The 25985-nt window shown below is 42.7% G+C and overlaps 1 protein-coding gene across 1 annotated transcript in view; it reads right to left on the reverse strand.

Moving 5' to 3' along the window:
* Positions 1-1278: 1278 nt before the first annotated feature.
* Positions 1279-25985, reverse strand: part of ecel1 (endothelin converting enzyme like 1) — a 107474-nt gene continuing 82767 nt past the window's right edge. Inside the window, exons 14-17 of the mRNA XM_033031339.1 lie at positions 25371-25436; positions 25189-25284; positions 16002-16078; positions 1279-1790 (exon numbers count right to left, since the gene is read on the reverse strand). Of these exons, the coding sequence (XP_032887230.1) occupies positions 1691-1790; positions 16002-16078; positions 25189-25284; positions 25371-25436 (339 nt within the window). The 3' untranslated portion in view covers positions 1279-1690. The remainder of the gene's footprint in view (positions 1791-16001; positions 16079-25188; positions 25285-25370; positions 25437-25985) is intronic.

Genomic DNA, 25985 nt, shown 5'->3' on the forward strand with positions numbered 1-25985 from the left:
GTTCAATGTTAACACAGTTTTGCATCCTATACACTAGGGGCAATTTACAGAAGCCAATTTACCTACAAACCTGCACGTCATGGAATGTAGGAGGAAATGCACCTGCAGAAAACCCATGTGGTCACAGGGAGAATGTACAAACTACAGATAGCACCCCTGGTCAGGATTCAACCCAGATCTCTGACGCTGTAAAGCAGTATCTCTACCACTGTGCCACTGTATTATCTGATCTGATTATTGGATAGCATGCAAAACTAAACTTTTCACTGTACCTCAGAACATGTGGCAACAATCAACCTAAATGTATTGTGGCTTCCTCAACTCCCATAAGCTATAGCCAAATAACATTACCTGCATGGTAATTAGTAATTACGATTTTGATTTATCATTTATAATTTTAAATTAATATTTGGCTTTTCATAATCTAGTTCTATTGTACCAGAATTACTGGTCTTTATTGTATTTAGTACTGAATCTAATATAAAGCAGCTGTACTAAAAAATCATCAATTAGCTCTAAGCTACTTCTTCTCTCCAGAATATTTGATCACGAGATTAAAAGCACAATCCCATTGATGACTGGATTTAAATTCTGATGCTTTATCAATATGCCGGGCTAGCAATCCTCCTTTTAGAAATCTGCAAATTTGGTGACATTTCCTCAGCTACTCAATTCCTCCATTCAACCAGTGTATTCCCTCTGGATGCCAATTTTTTGAATTCCTTGTACTTTTAATTTAAAACTATAATCACGGAATGTCAGTGATTCTATCCAAGCTTTCTTTTGAATAAACAACACTCTTCTAAATTCTCTCAGCCTTTACATTCTGTCCTAATTCATATCATGCTCCATTCACTTTTGTGACATTTTCTTCAGCCATCCAATTCCCCCATTTAGCTAGTATTTTCCCTCTTCATTACATTTTCTTTTACATTTCTTCTAACATTAACTCCTTAAATAACATTTAACATCAAACATTGTTATTGTTAGATGCAAGTTGTGATGTTTGTGCTGAGACAATCTCTTGGATGTAGCAAGGATCTCTTGGCATTCCTCTGAATAACACATAATTTACCTGTACATACTCATCAAATTTCTTGTGGACATTCCATGTTCAGCTTTCTGACTCTGGGTGCTCTGATCACACTCTGTGAGAAACATGTAATACAAATCAATACAATACATTAAGTTTTATCACTACGTTTGTAAAACTGGGTACTTCAGGTTTCTCAGTGCATTTTTTTCTTTCTGCTGTGGATTTAAAGTGACAAGAATCTGTTGATTTTCTTTTTGACATTTTTATTTACAGGTATATAGTAGATTGTACAAATAATCAACCAATTTAAGCCTCTTGGTTGATTTGTAATGGTTGATATACATTGAAATAGGATTTTGCTATGGCAACATGAACAGTGCAATTATGGAAAAAAAGCATATTGATTTCTTAGAACTGTGAATGACTTATTACAAGGCATGGTGAAACAAAATATATTATTTGAACAGAAGAACTGCTTACACAAAGATTTTCTTAGCAAGTAATTAATGGAAGTATTCTGTTTTTCTTAATAGCTAGAATTCATGTGTTTTTATTTTAGAAATTAAAAATGCAATCAAGACAATAAAAAGAACCAACCACATTTTATTGGACACTTAAAAAAAACTGTGTATTTCAAAGTATGCAAATTTGAAATCACCACACTGAACACTTTTCAATGGGGTTCATTGGGGCTCCTTTCGGACAATGGAACACTCTTCCAAATTCATCAAGTTGGGAAACACTTCCAATAACCCTGTTAAAATAAAAAAAGGAAAGTAACTACTTGTGCAAATATAACAGATTTTTCTAAATTTGTGCTTTTGCCAACTCCATGTTTATAAACAACAACAAACAAGATTGATACAAAGTACTGGATTAACTCAGCGGGTCAGCAGCATCACTGGAGAAAAAGGATGGGTGACATTTCGGGTCGAGACCCTTCTTCAGACTTTAAAGAATCTAAGGACTCTAAAGAGTAGTCTGAAGAAAGGTCCCGACCCGAAACATCACCCATCCTTTTTCTCCAGAGATGCAGCCTAACCCACTGAGGTACCCCAGCATTTGTCTATCTTTGGTATAAACCAGCATCTGCAGTTATTTATTTCAACACACATACATAGTTGAACTCTGGAAACAAGAGAGGTTTCATCCTGATCTCTTTTGGTTGATAAGAGACACATTACAATGGACCAAAGGAGGCAACAGGCACAGCTTCCCAGTTCCCAGTGTTATTTAGTGACCTCTGATATAAGAGCTTATTATGTGGGAAGACGGTTGAGCTTGTGTGTCTTCCCCAGTCTGCTGACATGCAGACCTGTGTTGTGCTAACTGATAGCCAACAGGGCACCGGTGTTCAGTTAAACATGTCTCACCACATCCCAAATCACCACAGATGCATGGTGAAGAGCAAAGTTCTGAATCAAGCTGGAGGTCAGATACAAGCTCATATAGATCACTGAATTCACCATAGTTTTCACATACTTCATCTTTAATCGGTTAACCATTTGCATATTAATTATGCTCTACTGCCTGATCGTTTAGCCCCTTTGTAAAGTTTCCATGCTCCGATGAGATACTTCATTGTGTTTCAGACTGCTTAAGAAAAACAGATGGGGGGGAAGCAGCAATGAAAATAAACTTGGGAAATATAAAATTCTTACAAAGTATAAATTGGTTATAGTTAAGTAATCTACTTCATGTTTTATTGTTGCAGGTATCAGTTTCAGGTTTCCCTGCTGTTAACAGGGGAAATTGGAATTCATAAAAAATTGGAGAGAAAAATTTACCTGAAATTTTGCACTGATTTTGTAATCTAAGACCGATTTTTTAAATTATAGGAGAATTAAAGTGAAGAAGCAGGTCATTTAGCTGAACTTGTATGCTAGTTGAATGGTCATACTGCCATAGAAGTATGTGGACAACGGGACAGCATTAGGCAAGAAATGTAGATGTCATGCAGTCTCGTTACAATCAGTCAGATGCACCAATTTTTACCAAATGATATACAATTCATGCTGCTAAATGCTTGGGCTTCTAATGTTATTTATTTTAAATAATTACATTTTCTCTAATTTCAGTGTATTTAAGTACATTTTATTAATAACTAAATATGTTAAGAACATTCTTCGCTAGTTCAATGAAATATTGATAAATTGATCAATATTTCAGTGAACTAGCAGATAAGTGAGGTGTTGTATTTTGGGAAGTCAAACCAGGGCAGGACCAACACAGTGAATGGCAGGGCCCTGGGGAGTAGACAGAGGGACTGAGGAGTGCAGGTACATAGTTCCTTGAAAGTGGCATCATACGCAGATAGAATGGTCAAGAAGGCTTTGGGTACATTGGCCTTCATCAGTCAGGATATTAAGTATAGACGTGGTATGTTGGTATACATAACATATGGCCTCATACATTCATGAGGCCATATTTGGAGTATTGTGTTCAGTTTTGGAAGGATGTTATAAAGCTGGAAGGAGTGCAGATAAGATTTATGAGGATGTTGCCAGACTTGAGGGGCTGAGCTATAGGGAGAGGTTGGGCAGGCTGGGACTATATTCCTTGAAGCACAGGAGGATGAGGGGTAATCTTATTGTGGTCATAGTCATAAAGCACGGAAACGGGCCCTTTGGCCCAACTCATCCATGCCGATCAAGATGCCTCATCCAAACAGGTCCCTTTGGCCCATATCCTAAATGTTTCCTATCCATGTACCTGTTCAAGTGACATGGGATTAAAGTAAGAGGCTGAAGGTTAGATGTAGGTTTGCGTGATGGATTGGGTTGCATCCACAAATCTCAGCAATTTCCTGTGAGCGTGGGTAGTGTTATTGCTGTAACAAGCTACCATAGCATACTGATTGAATCCCTTTTACAGTGCATTGGTAGAAGTTGGTAAGTCATTGGATATGTTTAGAAGGCACTGGTCAGACTGCATTTGGTGTATTGTGAACAGTTTTGGACCCCATATGTGAGGAAGGATGTGCTGGCGTTGGAGAGGGTTCAGAGGAGATTTACAAAAATGATCCTGATATAACTGGGTTAACATATGATAAGCGTTTGACGGCACGGGGCCTGTACTCACTGGAGTTTGGAAGGATGAGGGGGTACCTCATTGAAACTTACTGAATAGCGAAAGGCCTAGATAGAGTGGATGTGGAGGGGATGTTTTCACTAGTGGGAAAGCATAGAACCAGAGGGCATAGCCTCAGAATAAAAGGACATACCTTTAGAAAGATGAAGAGGAATTACTTTAGTCAGAGGGTGGTGAATCTGTGGAATTTGCCACAGTTGGTTGTGGCGGCCAAGTCATTGGGTGCTTTTAAGACGGAGATTAACAGAAACTTGATTGGTCAGGGTATCTAGAGTTATAGGGAGAAGACAGTGGGGTTGAGAGGGAAAGATAGAAAGATCAGCCATGTTTGAATGGTGGAGAAGACTTGATAATCCGTATGGCCTACTTCTGCTGCTATGACGTATGATCTTATTATGAGGTAGAGTCATGGAACCATACAACTTGGAAATAGGCCCTTCGGCCCAACATGCCCCAGCTACATTAGTCCCGCCTGCCTGTGTTTGGCCCATATCCTTCTAATCTTATCCTATGCATGTACCAGTCAAAATTTTTTTAATGTGATTGTACCTGCCTCAACTACCTCCTCGAGCAGCTCATTCGATATACCCATCACCCTTTGTGTAAAAAAAGGTGCCCCTCAGGTTCCTATTTAATCTTTCCTCTATCACCTTAAACCTATGTTCTCTGGTTTCTGATTCCCCATATGTATAGTATCATGAGAAGAATATGTAAATGCACATTCTTTTGCTCAGAGAGGGGGAAATCAAGAATCAGAGAACACAGCTTTAAGATGAATGGGGAAAAACATTTAAAATACGTTTGGACACGTGAGACTAGTGTAGATGGAACAGCTTGGTTGGCATGAGCATATTGGGCAGAAGGGCTTGGCTGTATGACTCTAAACTGATTAATTACGCAAACAAATGCACAACAGCAACAACTAGCAGGTAACATTTACCTTTGGTCTTGCTGTTGACTAAATACAGAGCTGATTTAATACACTGTATAGAAGGGAATGTTTTGAAACAACCAGATGTGATCAGTATCAGTTGTCCCTTATTTATTTCTACCATGCTGTCTGGTTTAGCCTATTCAATCCTATTATCTTGTTCTTTTCCAGTGTTTAAAACAAAACAGTCATCAATCAACTTCTAGTCTGGGCACCTCTAGGATCCACATGACCCCGTAAAGATCGGGAGTGAATCAAGTGCTTTCAAGCTGGAACAAATGTTTTCTGCTCAGGACTCTGGCATGATCTATAACTTTTACTTTGCTCTTGGTTTTTAAACAAAGGCCATCAGTATCTACAATTTCTTGTGTGTTCATCATGATTTGAGAATGGATGTGTAAAGAAAGACCATAGATTCAGGGAAGAACTGATAAATATCTGGACTGCTGATTATTTATTAAAGATGGTGCAGAAAAACAATTTTCTGCCTTAACAGATAATAAAAAAAAGAAAAAGAAGCAGAGTTAAGAAGATATACAGTGCCCTCCATAACGTTTGGGACAAAGACCCATCATTTATTTATTTGCCTCTGAATTCCACAATTTGAGATTTGTAATGGAAAAAAATCACATGCTGTTAAAGTGCACATTGTCAGATTTTAATAAGGCCATTTTTATACATTATGGTTTCATCATGTAGAAATTACAGCAGTGTTTATACATAGTCCGTCCCCCCCCCCCCCCCCCCCCCCCCCCCCCATTTCAGGGCACCATAATGTTTGGGACACAGCAATGTCAAGTAAATGAAACTAGTCATGTTTAGTATTTTGTTGCATATCCTTAGCATGCAATAACTGCTTGAAGCCTGCGATTCATGGACATCACCAGTTGCTGGGTGTCTTCTCTGGTGATGCTCTGCCAGGCCTGTATTGCAGCCATCTTTAGCTTATGCTTGTTTTGAGAGCTAGTCCCCTTCAGTATTCTCTTCAGCATAGAAAAGGCATGCTCAATTGGGTTCAGATCGGGTGATTGACTGGGCCACTCAAGAATTTACCAAAAAAACACGGTTGGTATATCCTTTTTTGCGGAGTTTTGTGTTACAATAAAGCGATTGTTTTTCCTTTTTTTTTCTTTTCTTTCTAGGATCTTATTTCCTTTCTTTACTTCCTTCTCTAATTTCTTCCCCAAGGGGCTTTCTTCTCCCAACACTTTCCTGCACCTTCACGATTCTTGCTCACTTTCCTTACTTCTTTTATTTCTATCTTTTTTAAAGCTCGAAAAACGAAGTGGTACAACAAAATGTAATAAGATTTATGTGATGTGTATTACTGTAATTTACTGTACTTCTAATAAAAAATAAAAATAATTAAAAAAAGAATTGACCAATTTTTGGCTTTGAAAAACTCCTTTGTTGCTTTAGCAGTATGTTTGGGATCATTGTCTTGGCAGTAGAATAAACTGCTGGCCAATGAGTTTTGAGACGTTTGTTTGAACTTGAGCAGATAGGATGTGTCTGTACACTTCAGAATTCATTATGCTACTACCATCAGCAGTTGTATCATCGATGAAGATAAGTGAGCCAGTACCTTCAGCAGCCATACATGCCCAGGCCATAACACCCCATCACCGTGTTTCACAGATGAAGTGGTATGCTTTGGATCTTGGGCAGTTCCTTCACTCCTCCATACTTCACTCCTCCTTCTAATACAAATCTCAAATTGTGGAGTACAAAGGCAAATAAATAAATAATGGGTCTTTGTCCCAAACATTGTGGAGGGCATTGTAGGTGCAAATAGAAAAGGCCAACAGGCTTAAAAACATATTTCTTTACAGAAAACTCAACTCATTTTGTTGGGCAAGAGACACAGGACAAATCTGGATGTTGTCTTCAAAACGCTATCACGCTTTGAGTTCATTCTAATGCTCTTTCCAGATCATCGGCTTTACCAACAAACTGAACTTTGTGTGCCACAAAAAACGCAATAATTGAACACAAATAGTTTGCCAGAGTTACAAGGTTTACAGGCCAGCGTTGCAAATCAAAAAAATCAAAATTCTGGAAAACTGATCACAAAGTAATGTAAACCTTCAGCGGCTCAGGCAGTATGTCCAAGCACTCACAGGTACATAACCATCTACACTTTAAGAAAAGCGCTATTTGGCCAAGAACCTTCTACAGGCATTCCCACATCAATAAATCTGCCGTACCTTGGTGCAATGTTGGGTGAGCTGGGATAAGAGGTGAAGTCACACAGTGCTGAGAAGTGCCCACCAGAAGTGCACCCTGCTTGCACAGTTTAGTGTACCTCATTGTTGGGTCCTGATATCTGCTACCTTGTAAGTTGAGAGACTTTTCAGATCTTGTTGTCTATATAATTACCTCGTGTCCCACTTGCCTCTTTGCAACTGGGCAGCTTTCTCCAGCTCAGAAGTTTCAACAGTAGTAAACTGAATGATTCTCACTAGCTGTTGAGGTCGCCGTAGACAATTCTCTGGGCTGGTGCAAGTTGTGCAAACGAGAGGAGGAGGCAAGCTCCCTTCATCCAATAAACAATGAGAAAGAGACCCTCGGATCTGGGTGGTCTAAAACCCATGGAGCAGTTGCTGATGGATTAAATAATGGCTCATAGTCTTTGTTCTGGCCAGGGTACAGCCCTGGCCCCACATTTCAGCGCTGAATGGCTACATAGCTTGCACTCGCCTGGCTAACATCAAGCCTCTCAGGATTTTTTTCTCGTGTCATCACAGAACTGTTTGGCAATAGCAAGCAAATTTTAGTGCCACGTCGTTGGCCTCTGCAAGGTCTTTTACAGTGCATGTGTCATGCAGAATGTCACAGCTCAGGAGATGTTCCATAGTTTGGAGGCCCCGTCTGCACTCGCAGTCTGCCGCATCTTCAGTATACAACAACAATACAATTTATTGTCATTTGAGCCTCAGTGAGGCTCAAACGAAATTCTGTTTCCACAGCCATACAAACAAAGACAATTTCCTAGACATACGCACAATTTAATTCACACAAACATCCATCACAGTGACCCACTGTGATGGAAGGCAAAGTCTTTTCTCTCCCCTGTTCTCCACTTCTCTCCCGATGTCCAAACCCCAGGCGGGCGATGATAAGTCCCACGGCCATTTTAGGCCGTGCCGGGCGATTTACGACCCCGCTCCCGGTCCAAAAGTCACAGAGTTGGAGCCCCTGGCAGGCGCTGGAATGTCCCACGGCCATGACGCCGTGCCTGTCGTTCTAACCCCGCAACACGGGCTGGAGAAGTCACGTTGCGGGAGCTCCGGGAAGCGGTCTCTCTCTCCCACCGGACCCGCGAGCTCCCGATGTCCCAGTCCACCGGACCTGCGGCTGCGTTGCTGGAGCCTCCGAGCCCCAGGAGTCGAGTCGCAGCAGCGAGTCACCACGCTCCGAGGCCGGCCAGCCCCACGATGGTGAGTAGTCCGCAGCTCCGCAGTCTCCCGAGCCCCCGGGTCGTTCAGGTTTGAGGCCGCTCCACGGTGCTAGGCTCCAACGACAACGGAGACCCGACAGGGAAAAGGTCGGGTCTCCCGAACAGGGAAGAGATTCTAAATGGTTTCCCCCTCCCCCCCCCCCCCCCCCCCGCCCCCCACATATACACATTTAAAACTAGTATCAAAAAACACCAACACTACATTTAACTAGACAAAAAATAAAAAAAAGACAGACAGGCTGTAGGGGCCGCTGCAACGGGTGAGTCGCGCCGCCAACTAAAGTATATCCCCACTTCAGCATGTTCGATTTGTTCCTCCCCGTGCCTGTCCGCAGTCTGTTGAGACTGAGCCAGGTTATCCATGGTTGTTCGGATGGACAGAAGAGAGGAAACTTCTGCGTGATTTCAAACGCTGAGGTAGCAAAGGGTGGTCATGTAGGGGGTGTCTTTCATCCTCTGATTGTCTGAGGCGTTCTTTTTGACGAGCTGCGGCTCTTCTAATTCCAGGGGATGCGGTACCCGGACGTGGCGCCGACGGACAAGAAGCCGAAGCAAATAAGTCGAAACCAAAGAACCAAATGGAAACAAGGCCAAAAAGCCAAATAACCGAAAGAGTACGAAGCCAAAACGCCAACAAATCGAAAGGATGGGACGCCTAAATGCAAACTAACCGAAAGGGCGGAGTGACTAAAAGCCAACTAACCAAAAAGGTGTGTCACCTAAAAGCAAACTCACCGAATGGCCGCTCTGTCGAAATGCCACCTACCCAAAAGGCGGGGTCGCCTACAAGCCAACGAACCGAATGCCGCTCAACAGAAAAGTCACATAATGGACATGACGTTGCCGGGGGCCGGGACTTGTCAGCGATTAGTCCAGACACCCGCATCCATCATATCACTGTGGAGAGGTGAACATTGTCCCACACCTCTGCTCCACCCGACCCACAGCCCATGGAGGGTGGCCATGAGAGAATGGGGGCTGTCCCGAGGGATGAGCACCTTCGGCCGCTGAAAACTTGGTGCTTGGGTTCAGATTGCCCAGTCACCTATGGCTTGTGTGGAAAAATGACCACCACGCTCCCGTCTTCCCCTTCTCTCACCACTCTTCTCTCTCTCCCCATCTCTCTCTCTCCCTTCTCTATCTCCCTTCTCTCTCTCTCCCCCCTTCTATCTCTCCCCTCCCCTCTCTCTCCCCCTCTCTCTACCCCTTCTCCATCTCCTCTCTCTCCCCCTCCTCCCTCTCCCCCCTCTCTCTCCCTTCTCTCTCCCCTTTTCTCTTTCTCTCCCTTCTCCCTCTTCCCCCCCTCTCTCTCTCCCCCTCTCTCTCCTCCTCTCTCTCTCTTTCTATCTTTCTCTCCCCTCTTCTCTCTGTCCTCTCTCTCCCCCTCCTCTCTCTCCCCTCTCTTTCCCCTTCTCTCTTACTCTCCCCCCTCTTTCTCTCCCCCTCTCTCTCCCTTCTCTCCCCCTTCTCTCTCCGCTTCTCCCTCCCCCCTCTCCCGCCCCCTCTCTCTCCCTTCTCTATTTCTCTCCCCTTTTTTCGCTCCCCCTCCCCCCCCTCCCTCCCTTCTCTCTCTCCCCCACTTATGCAGAGCGGCTATGGAAAACCGGCACTGACAGCAAAGATAGATTCAAAATGCTGGAGTGACTCGGTGGGACAGGCAGCATCTCTGGAGAGAAGGAATGGGTGGCGTTTCGGGTCGAAATTCTTGCGACTCAGTCTTCAGGTTTGAAGAATGGTCTCGACACGAAACATCACCCATTCCTTCTCTCCAGTCTGTTCCGCTTTTTGTGTCCATCTTCGATTAAAACAGTTTACAGATTGTGCGTGGGAGCTTGCTGTGTGCGTTCCGACGGAGAGTGGGGGCTGTCCCGAGGGATGCGCACCTTCGGCCGTTTACAACTTGGTGCTTGGGTTAAGATTGCCCCGCGCCTAAGGGGGCCCCCCACTAATGTTCCGTATTTCGTACGAATTCACTGTTAAATAAAGATTTTTTAAAAAACATTCGCCATCCGGATTTTTTTTTAAATGAACATGGATAACAACCACTGCACGGCCATCAGACACAAACGATTTGTTAACTACTACTGTTAGCACTTGTTAACAGCCAGTAGTTAACAAGTAGTTATACAATGTCTCATCAATGCAATAATCCAAATTCCTCAGTAAATGTAATTGTGTTTTGAAAACGTATTAATGACACCGCGTTCTTTTGAATAAAATTCACGCCGCGTCATTAATACTTGTTCAAAACACATTTACATTTACTGATGAATGTAGATCGATGCATTGATGACACATTGAGAATTTCTTAAAACTCACCTTCATGATTGAGGGCTCCGGACCACGAGAAGGGGGCTTCTTCTTGGTGTGCAAGTTAGTCATTCACCTACCGACCCACGTTGTGTCTCTCTGTCTTTTGCTCTCTCCCTCCCCCTCTCTCGCGATCTCTCTCTCCCGCGCGCTCTCTCTCTCCCGCTCCCCATCTCGTCTCTCTCTAGCTCTCTCACTCCCTCTCTCTCACCCTGTCGCCTCGGCATTCCCAGAATCATTGACGTTTTGCGGTAGACAAAAATGCTGGAGAAACTCAATGGGTGAGGCGGCCGCCTAGCCTGCTGAGTTCCTCCAGCACTATGTGTTTTTTGTTTGGCTCTGAAGTTGAAGGTGGCTCAGCGGGACGGGCATGGGCTCTGGGGAGAGGGTTGCGTTTCTGGTCGAGACCCTTCTTCAGACAATCACAAGTACTCTCACCGACGAGAGTTCAATTCAGTCTGAAGAAGGGTCTTTTCTCCAGAGTCGCTGCGCTGCCTGTTCTGCTGAGTTAAAGCCCTGTCCCACTGTGGGAGTTCATCCAAGGGCTCTCCCAAGTTTTAAAAAAAAATCAAATTTGTGGTAAGCACGTAGAATGAACGTAGCGGGTACATCGGAGCTCGGGACGTCTCTTAGTGCTAACGGCAGGTACTCGGGAAACGTGGTAACCCGTGAAGATTTTTCAACATGTAAAATATACTCGGGTTGGAAACATTTGATACTTTTTAACTCCTAGTTATACCGTAGTAGCTCGTGAGTTTACCGTAGTAGCTCGTGAGTTTACCGTAGTAGGATCTGGTGTCCTATAATCACTATTGTATGTTCATGATGGAAATAAGAATACTCAGTATATTCATTACCTTTGAATTGTAGTTTTATGTAATCCTCCCATAATTTCTGAGTTCTATTTCACAATATCTACCAGACATACAGAATGTTGCAAGGTAATATTTTACCCAAACTCAGTTGTATCTTTCTATCTCAATAAATATCAAAAAATATGCCAGTTTCAGCCACATTATGACAAAATATAATGTAGGTTATTTGTAATCAGTCACCCCATCCCAGAAACAACAGTACTTAAAGAAGAACATTTGTTTTACTAATTTACAAGCATGTACCAGTCCGTTGATCCATATCCAACATAATGTTGTGATAATTGCATAGAAGTGCTCATTTCGGCAAGTCCCAAGCTATAGATACTTTTCCCCCACCCCCAATCCCCCTCGCCCGATCTTCATTGAAAGCACCATTTGACTAATCTTTTACTCAGCTGCTGTAACGTTTCCTTCCTATCAAATACTGTTTTATAACTCTCCCACCTGTCCACGTGGAAAGCTTGACTGGTTGGAGACGCTATCTAAATGCAATTTCTTGTTATTGACTAAGATCATTTCTTTGCTTTTGCAGAATATTTGTTCAGGCTTCTGAGAAAATTTGAAAGCAACGTAATAATCAATATTGATTAGTAGGACTGGATGTTACAATACCTAAGGTTCTTCACCACAACTGACACCCGGTATTCTTGGGGGTGACCACTAGGTGATTTTGCTACCAATCAGACACATCTTCAGTTGTGTACCTCAACGTCACTTCGGCCTTTTATCACAAAACACCCTCAGTCGAGGCAGGCCCACTGCAGGGTGATCAGCCCTGGGTGTGTGTCTTATGGTTAGCATCTAGATGGTCACATGGCAGCCCAGACAGCATATTTTCTCTTCAGCCACAGCCAGTGACTGCTCCATTCTGCTTTTTTCCTTTCATCTTCCTCTCTACCGCTGACTGGCTGGTTGGGCTCTGGACTCGTGTCCATTGGTGGTACAGTACTTGGTTGAGCTTCACCTGCGGTACTGATACCCTGTGGACTGTGGTGGTTAACCTACCACTGGGCTTCACTCGACTGATTTGGCCTACCTCTTAGAAGGTAATGGTCAATGCGAGGCCCCACACCAAGCTCTCCCAGGCACTTTTCCCTGCCCTGGTGGATCTTGAGACCCTTCTCTGATGTTATCTTTTCCCAGCCACAGATGCAGCTTCGTAGCTTATGTCCTGCCAGGGCTGCCGCTCTGTCAATTGCTGTGCTAGTTCTCTTATTCATAGTCGATTCCTTCCGTAGCAATATAAGGGTGGATCCAAAATGCTGATTAGTGATGGATCCTGCTGGCATGAGGAGATAGCCCATGCCAGCCCCGGTGGGGTCTATTCTCTCCTGTCAGCGTTAAAAAGGTTGGATCTGGCAAATATAAATTGAGAATATCTTGTATTCGAGGTGCATTGTAACCATGTTAAATGTTGTTTAACCTGTCATATTCTTTAAACAAAGGAGGGATCTTTCACAAGTGATTCAACCGATGTGCAATTAATAACCTGCGTTATTGTGACATGATGGATGTCGTTCAAGTCGCAATATAAATGCAAATATATGGTATTTTATCCTAGCATCCCCCCCCCCCCCCTCCCAACAGTTCATGTTGAACTTATAATGCAGAGACCGGGCTTGAAGTGATTCTGTGATAAAAAAGATAAAGAGCTGGTTTCAGTCCAACAGCAGCCTGAAGCACTTCAGCCTCTTAGCCCTGTGACCAGCTGTTTCAAGTTTTGTACTGCTGTTGGACTGAAACCAGCTCTTTATCTTTTTGTTTCACCCCCTGTCCATCCACATTCATCTCCCTCTCCCCCACCTTCCTCCCCTGGTGCCTGCTGCTTTGGTGGCAGGCACACCATCACGTTTACATTGCCAGTTAACCACTGATTTATTTTCAAGTGGTCAGTGCAAAGTCTGCCTTCTTAAAAACTGGTATCGTTGCCAAAAGTGACTTGCTTCATGAAAATGAGCATTTGTAAAATTAAACCCCAGTGTCCTCTGAGCTACGTATTACTGTATTGTTCAATATTCTTGCTAATTGTCGTATTAGCATTTCAATGCTGCTTGTGCTTCAGCATGGGCCATCCATTAGTTAGATCGCAGCGGAACATAGTATTAGATCGCAAGTGACTGCAGATGCTGCAAATCTTGAGCAAAAAAAAACAAACTGTTGGAGGAATATTGAGTCACACCATTTAGTGAAGCCACCTAACAAAGGGTTGCTCTTTGGAGGCGAATAGTCACTTCCTGACTAACTGCTGACTCTTTTTAACTTGGCTCTGTGCAATGGTTACCCGTTTTCTATTCCACAAATGCATGAGTGAAGAGTCGAGTCAAGAATGTATAATTGTCATGTGCACCCACAACAGAACAATGAAATTCTTAGGTACACAAAAATGCTGGAGAAACTCAGCGGGTGCAGCAGCAACTACGGAGCGAAGGAAATAGGCAATGTTTCGGGCCGAAACCCTTCTTCAGACTTCAGAATTAAATTCTTATTTGCAGGCATGTAAACACAATACTCATAGATTGTATGAGAACGTATGAGAAACGACAAAATTCAATAACTTAACCCTAATACTAGTGCAAAAAAGCTCAGGGTGCCCCATCAAATCTTATCAATCGCTTGCTAATCGCATGACTGCGCCCAACTGCTGTCTGGTTCGTTGAGCTAGATATGAACTGTTTTGGGAGAGAAAAATGCTCACGGCAGACCAAACGTGTTAAACAGAAATTGGTCAGACACTGAGCTTTACACAGTGAGAAATCATGTGAAATAATCACTGAATTTTATTTTAAATGAATGTACCTGCATGTTATACTGTTTAGTTTGAAGATACAGCCAGATAGTCCACTGAGTTCACACCGACCAGCGAATTTTGTTTTCCTATTGGTCAATTTTTTTGTGCCTGATTATTTGGCGGCCAATCAATCGCTTTCTCTACGGGGGTTGCATCCAATCAGCAACCAGCTTACCTTAAAATTCCCGTCCAATCAACAAAGAGGTCCCCTCCTGTCCAATCAGCCGCTGTCTCCAAGGGCATTGTGTCCAATCACATAATGCAGTTTAATGGTAATTAGCTACGGTAAAGGTTGGAAGCCAGTGGAGGTACTGACAGTCAAACGGGAGCAGGAGAGATTCAGACAGTGTATAATCGATAGCACCTTCGTGTACAATTTCATAATATATACTAAATAACTGGGCTGACAGTCCTTGGCTGGGAACCTGGGGCTCACCAAAATTGTTCCCAATTGTGCCCGCACCCCCTAAGGCCGGCCCTGCCTTCCACCACAGTGAAGAATGCTGTGGTGGATGTTTGTGTTAAATTTTTTATTGTGTATTGTGTGTTCTTTTTTGATTGTACCACTGCTGGCAAAATTAATTTCACTGCACTTTATTGTGTATATGATGAATAAATCTGATTGATTACTCTGCAAGAACCCCAACACTTTCTTTCTTAATCTCAAACTGCCATCGTATATTAATATTCTCTACTGTCCTCTATGTTCTCCTTGGTGAAAACAGATGTAAAGTATTTGTTTAGTACCTCACCTACATTCCCTGACTCCAAGCACAAATTCCCTCCTTTAAACTTGAATGGGCCTACCTTCTCCCTGGTTCCCCTCTTGTTTTCAATGAAGATATAAAAAGCCTCAGGATTTTCTTTAATCCAATTTGCCAAATCCATTTCATGGCCCCTCCTTCTAATCACCTGCTTGTGTTGTTTCCTCCTTTCTTTATATTCCTCAAAGGACCTGTCTGATTCCATCCTTTTAAATCTTGCATTCGCTCTTTTTTCTTTTTGACTAAATTTACAACCTCTTTGGTCATCCAAGATTCCCTTCTCCATACTGGAACATGCCAGTCCTGAACTTTGATCAACTGGCCTTTAAATGACTCCCACATATCAACTGTGAACTTACCCAATAACAACTGGTCACAGTATACTCTCCTGAGCTCCTGCCAAATAACATTGTAATTTGCCTTGCGCCAATTTAGTACCTTCTCACAAGGAAGGTACTAAAGCCTTCTTACTATTCAAAACAATCTTAAAACCTGTGGAGTTCAGATCATTATCCCCAAAAGGCTCTTCCTCGGTCACCTGGCCAAGCTTATTTCCAAACACAAGGTTCAGTATGTTCCCTTTTCGGGTTGGACTATCCACGTACTGTTTCAAGGAACCCACATCACATGTGAGGCTACATCTCCTTACTGATCCATGATAATTCGAGGAGTTCAGAATCTGCCATTAGATTACATGAAGATGTTTTGTGTATTCAATGAAATGGTCAAATATATAATGACTGATACCTGTATTGTTCTGGGGCATGTTTGTCAGTGAGTAGCTGTAGGTAGATGGATGGTGATCGCCTCTTAATGCACCAATTCTAGAGAGACAATGAAACAATTTAAAACACAATCAAGATGTAATTGTGTAGCCTACATTAAATGCCATAATATCAATTAAGGAACAAAACGAATTAAAATAAGTTATTTCTGCAGAAGATAATTATCAGTTGTATATTTACAGGCCCTCACCTGGTTATTAATGTCTAATTTATGGACATTATATTTACACGTCCTCACCAGTTTACTCATGCCCAGTTGACACCCCATACGTACAAGCAAGCGTTTGGCAGACTGGTGGGATGGATGGGGATAGATTTGCCAGCTGATGTGGGGCAGAAAAGCATCTTCTGCCGTGTGGGAATGGCACTTTCACTTACCTTTCCTTCCCAACTCAACCCCTTGAACTTCAACAGTTGGGGGCTGCGTGGGGCCGAGCAACGCAAGGAGTTCTGGTCAGACTCGCTCCTCACTCAATGAGTAAGGCCGATGACAGCCCACATCTGTTCACTCTCTCGACACTGATGTGTCTGTGATCCTCCCCACACACTGTTTTTATTAATTTCCCACTTATCAACAGTTGCAGTTATGAACAGTTCACAGGAACGGAACCTTTCGTAATAGAACCTTCACTTTGTAATGGGTAAAATAAATTGCATATTTCTGTACGCTCAGGTACTCCAGCACCACATGGTTGAGAGTATTACTGAAGCAGGTGGGATGAAGCATGGGATAGCTTGTCCTGCACTGCATTGTGCAATCTTACTTCAGCAAGTGTCTTATGATGGCCGTTCCTGGGTCAACCTAGTGAGGTTCTCCTGATATTGCTCTGGATGTAGCAGTGCGCCAGGAATGTGTTGGAAGGAACTGCAGATGTTGGTTTACACTGAAGAGAGACACAAATTGCTGGAGTAACTCTGCGGGACAGGCTGTATTTCTGGAGAGAAGGAATGGGTGCCGTTTTGGGTCGAGACCCTTCGTGAGACTCAAGAAGTCTGAAGAAGGGTGTGGACCCAAAAGATCACTCATTCCATCCCTACAGAGATGCTGCCTGTCCCGCTGAGTGCCCCAGGAATGATAATTTGCTACAACTATCAGACTGGAAAGTGCCCATCTATACTTCTGGAATGAAGTGAAGCAAGCTGGAAATTGTCATTAATGCGTCTCACTTGGTGATCGGTATACTTTCAATTACAAAGCACTTAAGTAAATGTCACTGTATGACCTCATTTCTAGGCACATGATTGCACCTTCCAGATTTAACTTTTAAAGAGAACAAATCTAATCAATTTGTTGATATTCAGAGCTAAACAATGCTCTTTGGAATCAGTCATGTGGTGTTCCCTGTCTGGTCTGTACAGTGAATCTACTAGGCTTAAACTGGGCAAACATTGCAAGATAAATAATAATGTTAAGTGCTTTACATCAAAAGTCAGTCTTCTTCTTTGTCAGCTGGAATTTCATACTTGTTTGATTTCTGGAGTAACTCTGCGGGACAGGCTGTATTTCTGGAGATTACAGTTTAATTTCCTTTTACTATTCTAAATACCTTTGATAATCAAATTTATACAGATGGTATAGGACAACTAAATAAAAACAAAGATAAATGCAAAAAGCTGGATTAATTCAGCAGGATCTCTGGAGAGAAGGAATGGGTGACGTTTCGGGTCGAGATGGCTGCCTCGCCAAGTCTGTCTCTCCCTTCCTTCTTCGTTGTTTTTTTAGTATGTGTTAAATGTGCGTTTTTAGTGTTCTTTAGCTTGTTTTATGTTGGGGGTGGGGGAGGGAGTTGGGGAAACTTTTTCTAACCTCTTACCTCGACAGAGATGTGATTTTTTTTCCGTAACGTGTTTCCGCCCACACTGTGACCTAACATTGAGGAGTTAGCAGCCTTTGCTGGAGTCCGACTTTGAGAGCTCCACCACTAGAGCCTGCGGGACTTTAACATCGCGGAGCTCGCGGTCCCTTTGCCAAGGATCGACCTCTGAGCTCTACCGCTGGAGCCTGCAGAATTTAACATCGTGGAGCTCGCGGTCCCCGGTTAGAGACCGACTTGGGGAACCAAGCCGCAGGAGCATCGATTGCCCCGATTCGGGAGCTTCGATCACCCCGACACAGGGGCTTCGACTGCCAGCTGCGGGAGTTTCAATCGCCCTGACGGTGAGGGGCTTCGACCACCGGCTGTGGGAGCTTCAATCGCCCTGATGGATGGTTCGACTGCCCCAACCGCGGGAGAAAAATGAGGGAAGAAGATGAGACTTTATTGCCTTCCATCACAGTGAGGAATGTGGGCAATGCACTGTGGTGGATGTTTATGTTAACTTTTATGTAGTTGTGTATCTCACTGTTGCTTTTTTAGTATGGCTGTATGGTAATTCGCATATCACTGTACCTTAATTGGTACACGTGACAATAAAAGACCTTTGAAACATTCGGCCCGAAACGTCACCCATTCCTTCTCTCCAGAGATGCTGCCTGTCCTGCTGACTTACTCCAGTCAAATGTCATTAGAAACGAGAAACGGAAATAGTGCCGGAGGATTGGCGTACTGCGCATGTTGTTCCATTGTTTAAAAAGGGGTCTAAGACTAAACCTAGCAATTATAGACCTGTTAGTTTGACGTCAGTGGTGGGCAAATTAATGGAAAGGATACTTAGAGATAATATATATAAGCATCTGGATAAACAGGGTCTGATTAGGAACAGTCAACATGGATTTGTGCCTGGAAGGTCATGTTTGACTAATCTTCTTGAATTTTTTGAAGAGGTTACTCGGGAAATTGATGAGGGTAAAGCAGTGGATGTTGTATATATGGACTTCAGTAAGGCCTTTGACAAGGTTCCTCATGGAAGGTTGGTTAAGAAGGTTCAATGGTTGGGTATTAATGGTGGAGTAGCAAGATGGATTCAACAGTGGCTGAGTGGGAGATGCCAGAGAGTAATGGTGGATGGTTGTTTGTCAGGTTGGAGGCCAGTGACTAGTGGGGTGCCACAGGGATCTGTGTTGGGTCCACTGTTGTTTGTCATGTACATCAATGATCTGGATGATGGTGTGGTAAATTGGATTAGTAAGTATGCAGATGATACTAAGATAGGTGGGGTTGTGGATAATGAAGTAGATTTTAAAAGTCTACAGAGAGATTTATGCCAGTTGGAAGAGTGGACTGAAAGATGGCAGATGGAGTTTAATGCTGATAAGTGTGAGGTGCTACATCTTGGCAGGACAAATCAAAATAGGACGTACATGGTAAATGGTAGGGAATTGAAGAATGCAGGTGAACAGAGGGATCTGGGAATAACTGTGCACAGTTCCCTGAAAGTGGAATCTCATGTAGATAGGGTGGTAAAGAAAGCGTTTGGTGTGCTGGCCTTTATAAATCAGAGCATTGAGTATAGAAGTTGGGATGTCATGTTAAAATTGTACAAGGCATTGGTGAGGCCAATTCTGGAGTATGGGGTACAATTTTGGTCGCCTAATTATAGGAAGGATGTCAACAAAATAGAGAGAGTACAGAGGAGATTTACTAGAATGTTGCCTGGGTTTCAGCAACTAAGTTACAGAGAAAGGTTGAACAAGTTAGGGCTTTATTCTTTGGAGCGCAGAAGGTTAAGGGGGGACTTGATAGAGGTCTTTAAAATGATGAGAGGGAATAGACAGAGTTGACGTGGATAAGCTTTTCCCACTGAGAGTAGGGAAGATTCAAACAAGGGGACATGACTTGAGAATTAAGGGACAGAAGTTTAGGGGTAACATGAGGGGGAACTTCTTTACTCAGAGAGTGGTGGCTGTGTGGAATGAGCTTCCAGGGAAGGTGGTGGAGGCAGGTTCGTTTTTATCATTTAAAAATAAATTGGATAGTTATATGGACGGGAAAGGAATGGAGGGTTATGGTCTGAGCGCAGGTATATGGGACTAGGGGAGAATACGTGTTCGGCACGGACTATAAGGGTCGAGATGGCCTGTTTCCGTGCTGTAATTGTTATATGGTTATATGGTTATATTTTGTGTCTATCTTCGGTTTAAACCAGCATCTGCAGTTCCTTCTTACACATAAATAAAAACAAAGCTCTGTTTGGATCACAAGTGTGTCATATAACAGGTTCCTCTCATTGCTCTGATGGGCCAACCCTTCTTGAACAGGGACTTCAAACATAAGTAAAAAAAGGAAAAAGTTGTGTCCGTCAGGCGACATTGCGCAACTTATCTCACAATGTGATTGGTTTTGTTTATTGTGCGCAGACATGCAGAGGTTCAGGGTAAAAATAATACCTGAAAATGTCAGAGCTACGGTAATAAAAGTTTAGCAGCAAACACATAATGCGAAAGACAAGAGAAACATACATAACAACATAGGCAAAGTGATGGACCAGTGTGGTCGCATGTGGACTGATGTCTGATCTTAGCTGCGATGTTGGTGGAAAGAATGGAGGAAGGTGTGAAGGGGAGACCAGGTGCTTCCTGGATGGAACATTTAGTGAGTCACCAATCATTGCTTTGACTCACCTCTCTGAATAGCCATTAATATTGAGAGGAGCGGGAGTGGGCTGCAAACAGATTGTCTGTTCCTGGGGGAGGGACACAATTACTTTTGCAGGTTTCTGCAGAATTTTGGTAAAAGGAGAACACAGAAGGATTTAGACTTGAATAAACATAGCTGCTACTAGTTTCCATTCATTTGAGGTTTTGTCCATGTTTTTCCTGGGAATTTGCATTTCCATGATCCTCCTAAGACCACTTAGCAAGGGCAGATTTTTTCATTTAAGGGCCAACCTCCTGTCTCTTGGCTAGGCAAAGGTGGAGAAATATTAAGATCTGAATAAAGGAAACTTAGACAATTTCTGCCAATCCTTTCACTGGATGAAGTCCTAAAACTGACTAACCTCAGTTCAATGATTGTACAGCATGCTCTTCTACCAAAAACGACAGCTGTAGATTTGCTATTGTGTCTAACAGTAGGACACAAGGGGTGTTTAGTTAAACATTGTACCTGTATGTAACTATACTCATGCATAGGATAATTAGGGTGGCAGAGTGGTGCAGCTGGTAGAGCCGCTGACTCACAGTGCCAGAGATCCAGGTTCGATCCTGACCTCAAATGCTGTATGTGTGGTGTTTGTACATTCTCTCTGTGATGGCGTGAGTTACCTCCGGTTTCCTCCCACATCTCAAAGATTGACTCCAGTGAGGAACATTGGAAACCCCAGCAGTACATCTGCACTGCTGGTGTTAACTATATTCAAGGCTGTTTGAGTGTAAAGGAACTAAAGAGTATGTGGGTAAAGTGGAATTTAAACCAATCAACATTGCCTTGCTGGATGGAATAGCAAGTTGAGGGGCTCTATCCCTAACTCTGTCCTTGGTTCTTCAAATTTTGTATCCAGAATTTCTCGAGGGGCAATTATTAGTTTCCTGACTTTCATTTTCCATCATATGACTACAATTGGCAACATGCACTGAGCACTCAACAGGTAATTCTGGTACTTTTTTAATCAGTCCTGGAAAAGTTTTTCACATTATTTTTTGCCTGCATGTGCGGACATCATGCCAGAAAAGATTTAATAATTTGAAAGAAAATTTGACTAAGACCTTGGTAAAAAAAGCTGCCTTCTTTTATTGAAGTAAGAGTCAGGGTCATTTCATAGGGCAGGCAGCATAGAGGCATAGCTAGTAGAGCTGCTGCCTCACAGCGCCGGTGATCCAGTTTTAATCTTAACCTCGGGTATTGTTAATGTGAAGTTTGTACGTTCTCCCTGTGATTGCGAGGAATTCCTCTTGGTTGAGCAGTTTCCTCCCACTTGCTAAACATCTTAACTGTGATTTGCTCTTATTGTGTAGGTGAATGCTAGAATCTGGGGATCTGAAAAAAATGTGGGGAGAATAAAAGAAAGTTAATGTAGGATTAATGTACAATGGATGGTTGATGGTGGGTGTGGGCTCGATGGACTGAAGAGACTCTATGACTCATAATTACCACCATTATGTTGATCAACTGGCCTAAAAGAAACTCATTCACAAAACTAGAAGAACTTCTGCTAGTTAAAAAACGCCTTGGTCCAATGTCATCTGCTCCAAATAAGCACATGAAATGATGAAAGAATTATGGGAAATATGAGGATTCTAGGTTTGTCAAACAAACTTTAATAGGTTTATCTCAAGAACCACGGTTGTTAAAATGAATGCAGATGGTTAAATGTGAAATGAACAATCCACAAGTTAGCAGAAAAATATATTCCAATTATTTTGCTATAAATACTGGAGTAGGCAGTACAAAAATTTACCAGGTTGCTGATAGTGAAGAAGAAAGCCATAGACAATAACTGAAATTGGCAAAGAGCATGAGGCAATTACTTTATGAAGGGGAAGTGAACACAGAAAAGGAACGTACTGTCAATGATTGGATACTTAAAGATATATACATTAAATGGGTGGTATTGTAGGTAGTTGCCATAAATTGCGGCAGGATCTTCATCAATTGGGCAGGTGGAGTGTGGATTGGTTTATCGAGTTTAATACAGAGAAGTGCAACGCGTTGCATTTTGGAAAGTCTAACCAGGGCAGGACCTACACAGTAAATGGTAGGGCTCTGGGAAGTGTTGTAGAGCAGAGGGATCTAAGAGTGCAGATACATATGTGCTTGAAAGTGGCATTACAAGTAGAAAGGATGATCAAGAGGTTTTTGGCACATTTCTCTTCAACCGTCATAGTATTGAGTAGACTGGAGGCCATGTTACAGTTGTCTAAGACATTGGTGAGGCCACATTTAGAGTATTGTGTTCAGTTTTGGTCACCCTGTTCATAAAGTCATAATGAATAGGAGTAGAATCCATAATTCATATAAAGGAAAGCAAAGAAAGAAAAACTTACATTTACACAAAGGCCTTCACACTATTTCTTGTTCCCCGAAGCAGATTATAAGATCATAAGTGATGGTAGTAGAATTAGGTCATTCGGCCCATCAAGCCTACTCCACCAATCAATCATGGCTGATCCATCTCTCCCTCCTAACCCCATTCTCCTGCCTTCTGCCCGTAACCTCTGTCACCTGTACTAATCAAGAATCACAGAAGGCAGAAGAGGCCAATTCACTGGATGAATTTAAAAGAGAGTTAGAGCTCTAGGGGCTAGCGGAATCAAGGGATATGGGGAGAAGGCAGGCATGGGTTACTGATTGTGAATGATCAGCCATGATCACAATGAAAAGCGGTGCTGGCTCGAAGGACCAAAAGGCCTCCTGCACCTATTTGCTATGTTTCCATGTAATCTATCTATCTCTGCCTTAAAAAATATCCACTGACAGCCTCCACAGCTTTCTGAGGCAACGAATTCCACAGATTCTCATCCTTCTGACTAAAGAAATTTCTCCTCATCTCCTACTTAAAAGAACGTCCTTTAATTCTGAGGCTATGACCTCTAGTCCTAGACTCTTCCACTAGTGGAAACATCCTCTCCACATCCACTCTATCTAAGCCTTTCACTATTCGGTATGTTTCAATGAGGTCCCCCCTCATTCTCCAACTCAAACTCCAGCCTGTACAGGCCCAGTGTCGACAAACGCCCATCATAGGTTAACCTACTCATTCCTGGGATCATTCTTGTAAACCTTCTCTGGACCCTCTCCAGAGCCAGCACATCCTTCCTCAGATATGGCGTACAAAATTGCTCACAATATTCCAAATGCGGCCTTATAGAGCCTCAACATTACATCCCTGTTTTTGTACACAAAACCTCTTGAAATAAATGCTAGCATTGTGTTTGCTTTCTTTACTACCAATATGACTTGCAGATTAACTTTTTGGGAATCCTGCAATGGCAGTCCCACGTCCGTTCACACCTTCGTTTCTGGATTCTCTCCCCATTTAGAAAATAATCTACGCTTTTATTCCTACTACCAAAATGCATGACTCCACAATTTGCTACACTATATTCCATCTGCCACTTCTCTGCCCACTCTCCCAACCTGTCCAAGTCCTTCTGCAGAGTCCCTGCTTTCTCTACACTACCTACCCCTCCACCTATTTTCGTATCACCCACAAACTTTGCCACAAAGCCTTCTATCCTCTCGTCCAAATCATTAATATACAACGTGAAGTGTAGCGGCCCCCAGCACCGACCCTTGCCGAACTCCATTATTATAGGAAAGATTATGTTAAACTGGAAAGGGTGCAGAAAAGATTGAAAAAAACAATTTTAGACAGGTACATGGATAGGATGGATTTAGAGAGATATGGCCAAATGCAGGCAGTTGGGACAGTGTAAATGGGACATGTTGGTCGGTGTGGGTAAGTTGGGCCGATGGGCCTGTTTCCACATTGTATGACACTATGACGATGATGATGATGCGGGAATGATTAGATGGACATTCTCTTGTAATTCTAGCATCTGGTTATTGGTGATAGCCTGGACCCACTGTCTGAGGTTGTGGAGGCAGAACCATAGTTAACAGGTACTGAGGTGCATGCACAACTTTAAACATACTGTGTTCTGGAGGGTAAGCGATGTATCTTTTAAATTATTGTGCATTAGATCACCTCATTTTCTCCATATTAAGTGTGATGGTCATGGGGCGTGAGGTGCAGTCCCATGGTGTGCACGGCCCTGGGAATATATGATGGTACAGAAGCTAAAAAGTGAGATTAAGCTGAATGCCTCCTTTTTTACCCAACACAGACAAGATAAATTCAAATGGTAACTCATCGGGTCAGGCAGAGCATGAAGAAGGATCCCAACCCTAAACGTCAACTATCCATGTTCTCCAGAGATGCTGCCTGACCCACTGAATTACTCCAGCGCTTTGTGTCCTTTTTTACTAAACTAGCACCTGCAGTTCCTTGTTTCTAAATTCAAATGGTACCTTTTGTGTAAAGATTTCCACAATTCCCCAAGTGTGTTCACTTGAATACAATGGGATATGACTTACCTCGCTTTGCCTGATGAATGGACCAGATCAATTCATATTATAAGTAACCTTCTGAACTTTTTGAAAATGCTCCTCTTGAATCCCCTAAAATCCTTTTTATTGATTCAATCAATAACACTCAGAACAATTCGGACATGATTCTACTAATCCATAGAGATGTAAACAATTTCTTAGCAATGCTTTTCATCCTCAAGGCATTTTTATTCATTCAACAAAAATAACCTTTTTTTTTACCTGAGCAAATGCAATAAAGAGAAGTTGGTTGTGGTTGTATTTAAGGCCTGGAAGAGGGCGTTCAGGACCATGATCTCGAATCCATTTCTGATAAGCCTGGAGTGCAAAGGAGAAGGCTGTTGGCTTGGGATTACACATTTAACAAAATGACCACTTTGTACAGAGACTGCAACTGTACTTACATAGTAGGCAAGTCTAAGGCCTCCCATGTCAGCGATGTTTTCTCCAAGTGTGAGTTGGCCATTGACCTGCAGAGGGAGACAAAGAGTGCTGAAGAAAATAGACCCAGGAACATCCTATAATATAATGTACAATTATTCCCTTTCAAATCCAAATAGATTTTTCAAAGATGGTACATGTATCCTGTAACTGTGTGTGTGGGAGACAGTTATTTAATGTTGACTCAAATTCCTAGTTGTGCATGATCATTTCCTTCTGTTATGAAGAAAGCTAGCAGATGATATTGGTGTAGGAAACATAGAAAGTAGGTGCAGGAATAGGCCATTCGGCCCTTCGAGCCATTCAACCTGATCATGGCTGATCATCTAAAATCAGTACCCCATTCCTGCTTATTCCCCATTATCCCTGGAAGGAACTGCAGATGCTGGTTATTGCAGAGTAACTGCAGAGTTATTCCAGCATCTATCTTTCTTTAGCAGATGATAGAGATGGCTTTAGAGATTGTGGAGGTTCTGAAAAAGGTGGTTTAGAGATTGTGGAGGCATTAGCAGTGATCTTTTGGGGATCACTAGAGTCAGGAATAGTTCAAGAGGATTAGAAAATTGCAAATGCTACTC

The sequence above is a fragment of the Amblyraja radiata genome, chromosome 13, assembly GCF_010909765.2.
Source record: "Amblyraja radiata isolate CabotCenter1 chromosome 13, sAmbRad1.1.pri, whole genome shotgun sequence".
Taxonomy (NCBI): Eukaryota; Metazoa; Chordata; class Chondrichthyes; order Rajiformes; family Rajidae; genus Amblyraja; species Amblyraja radiata.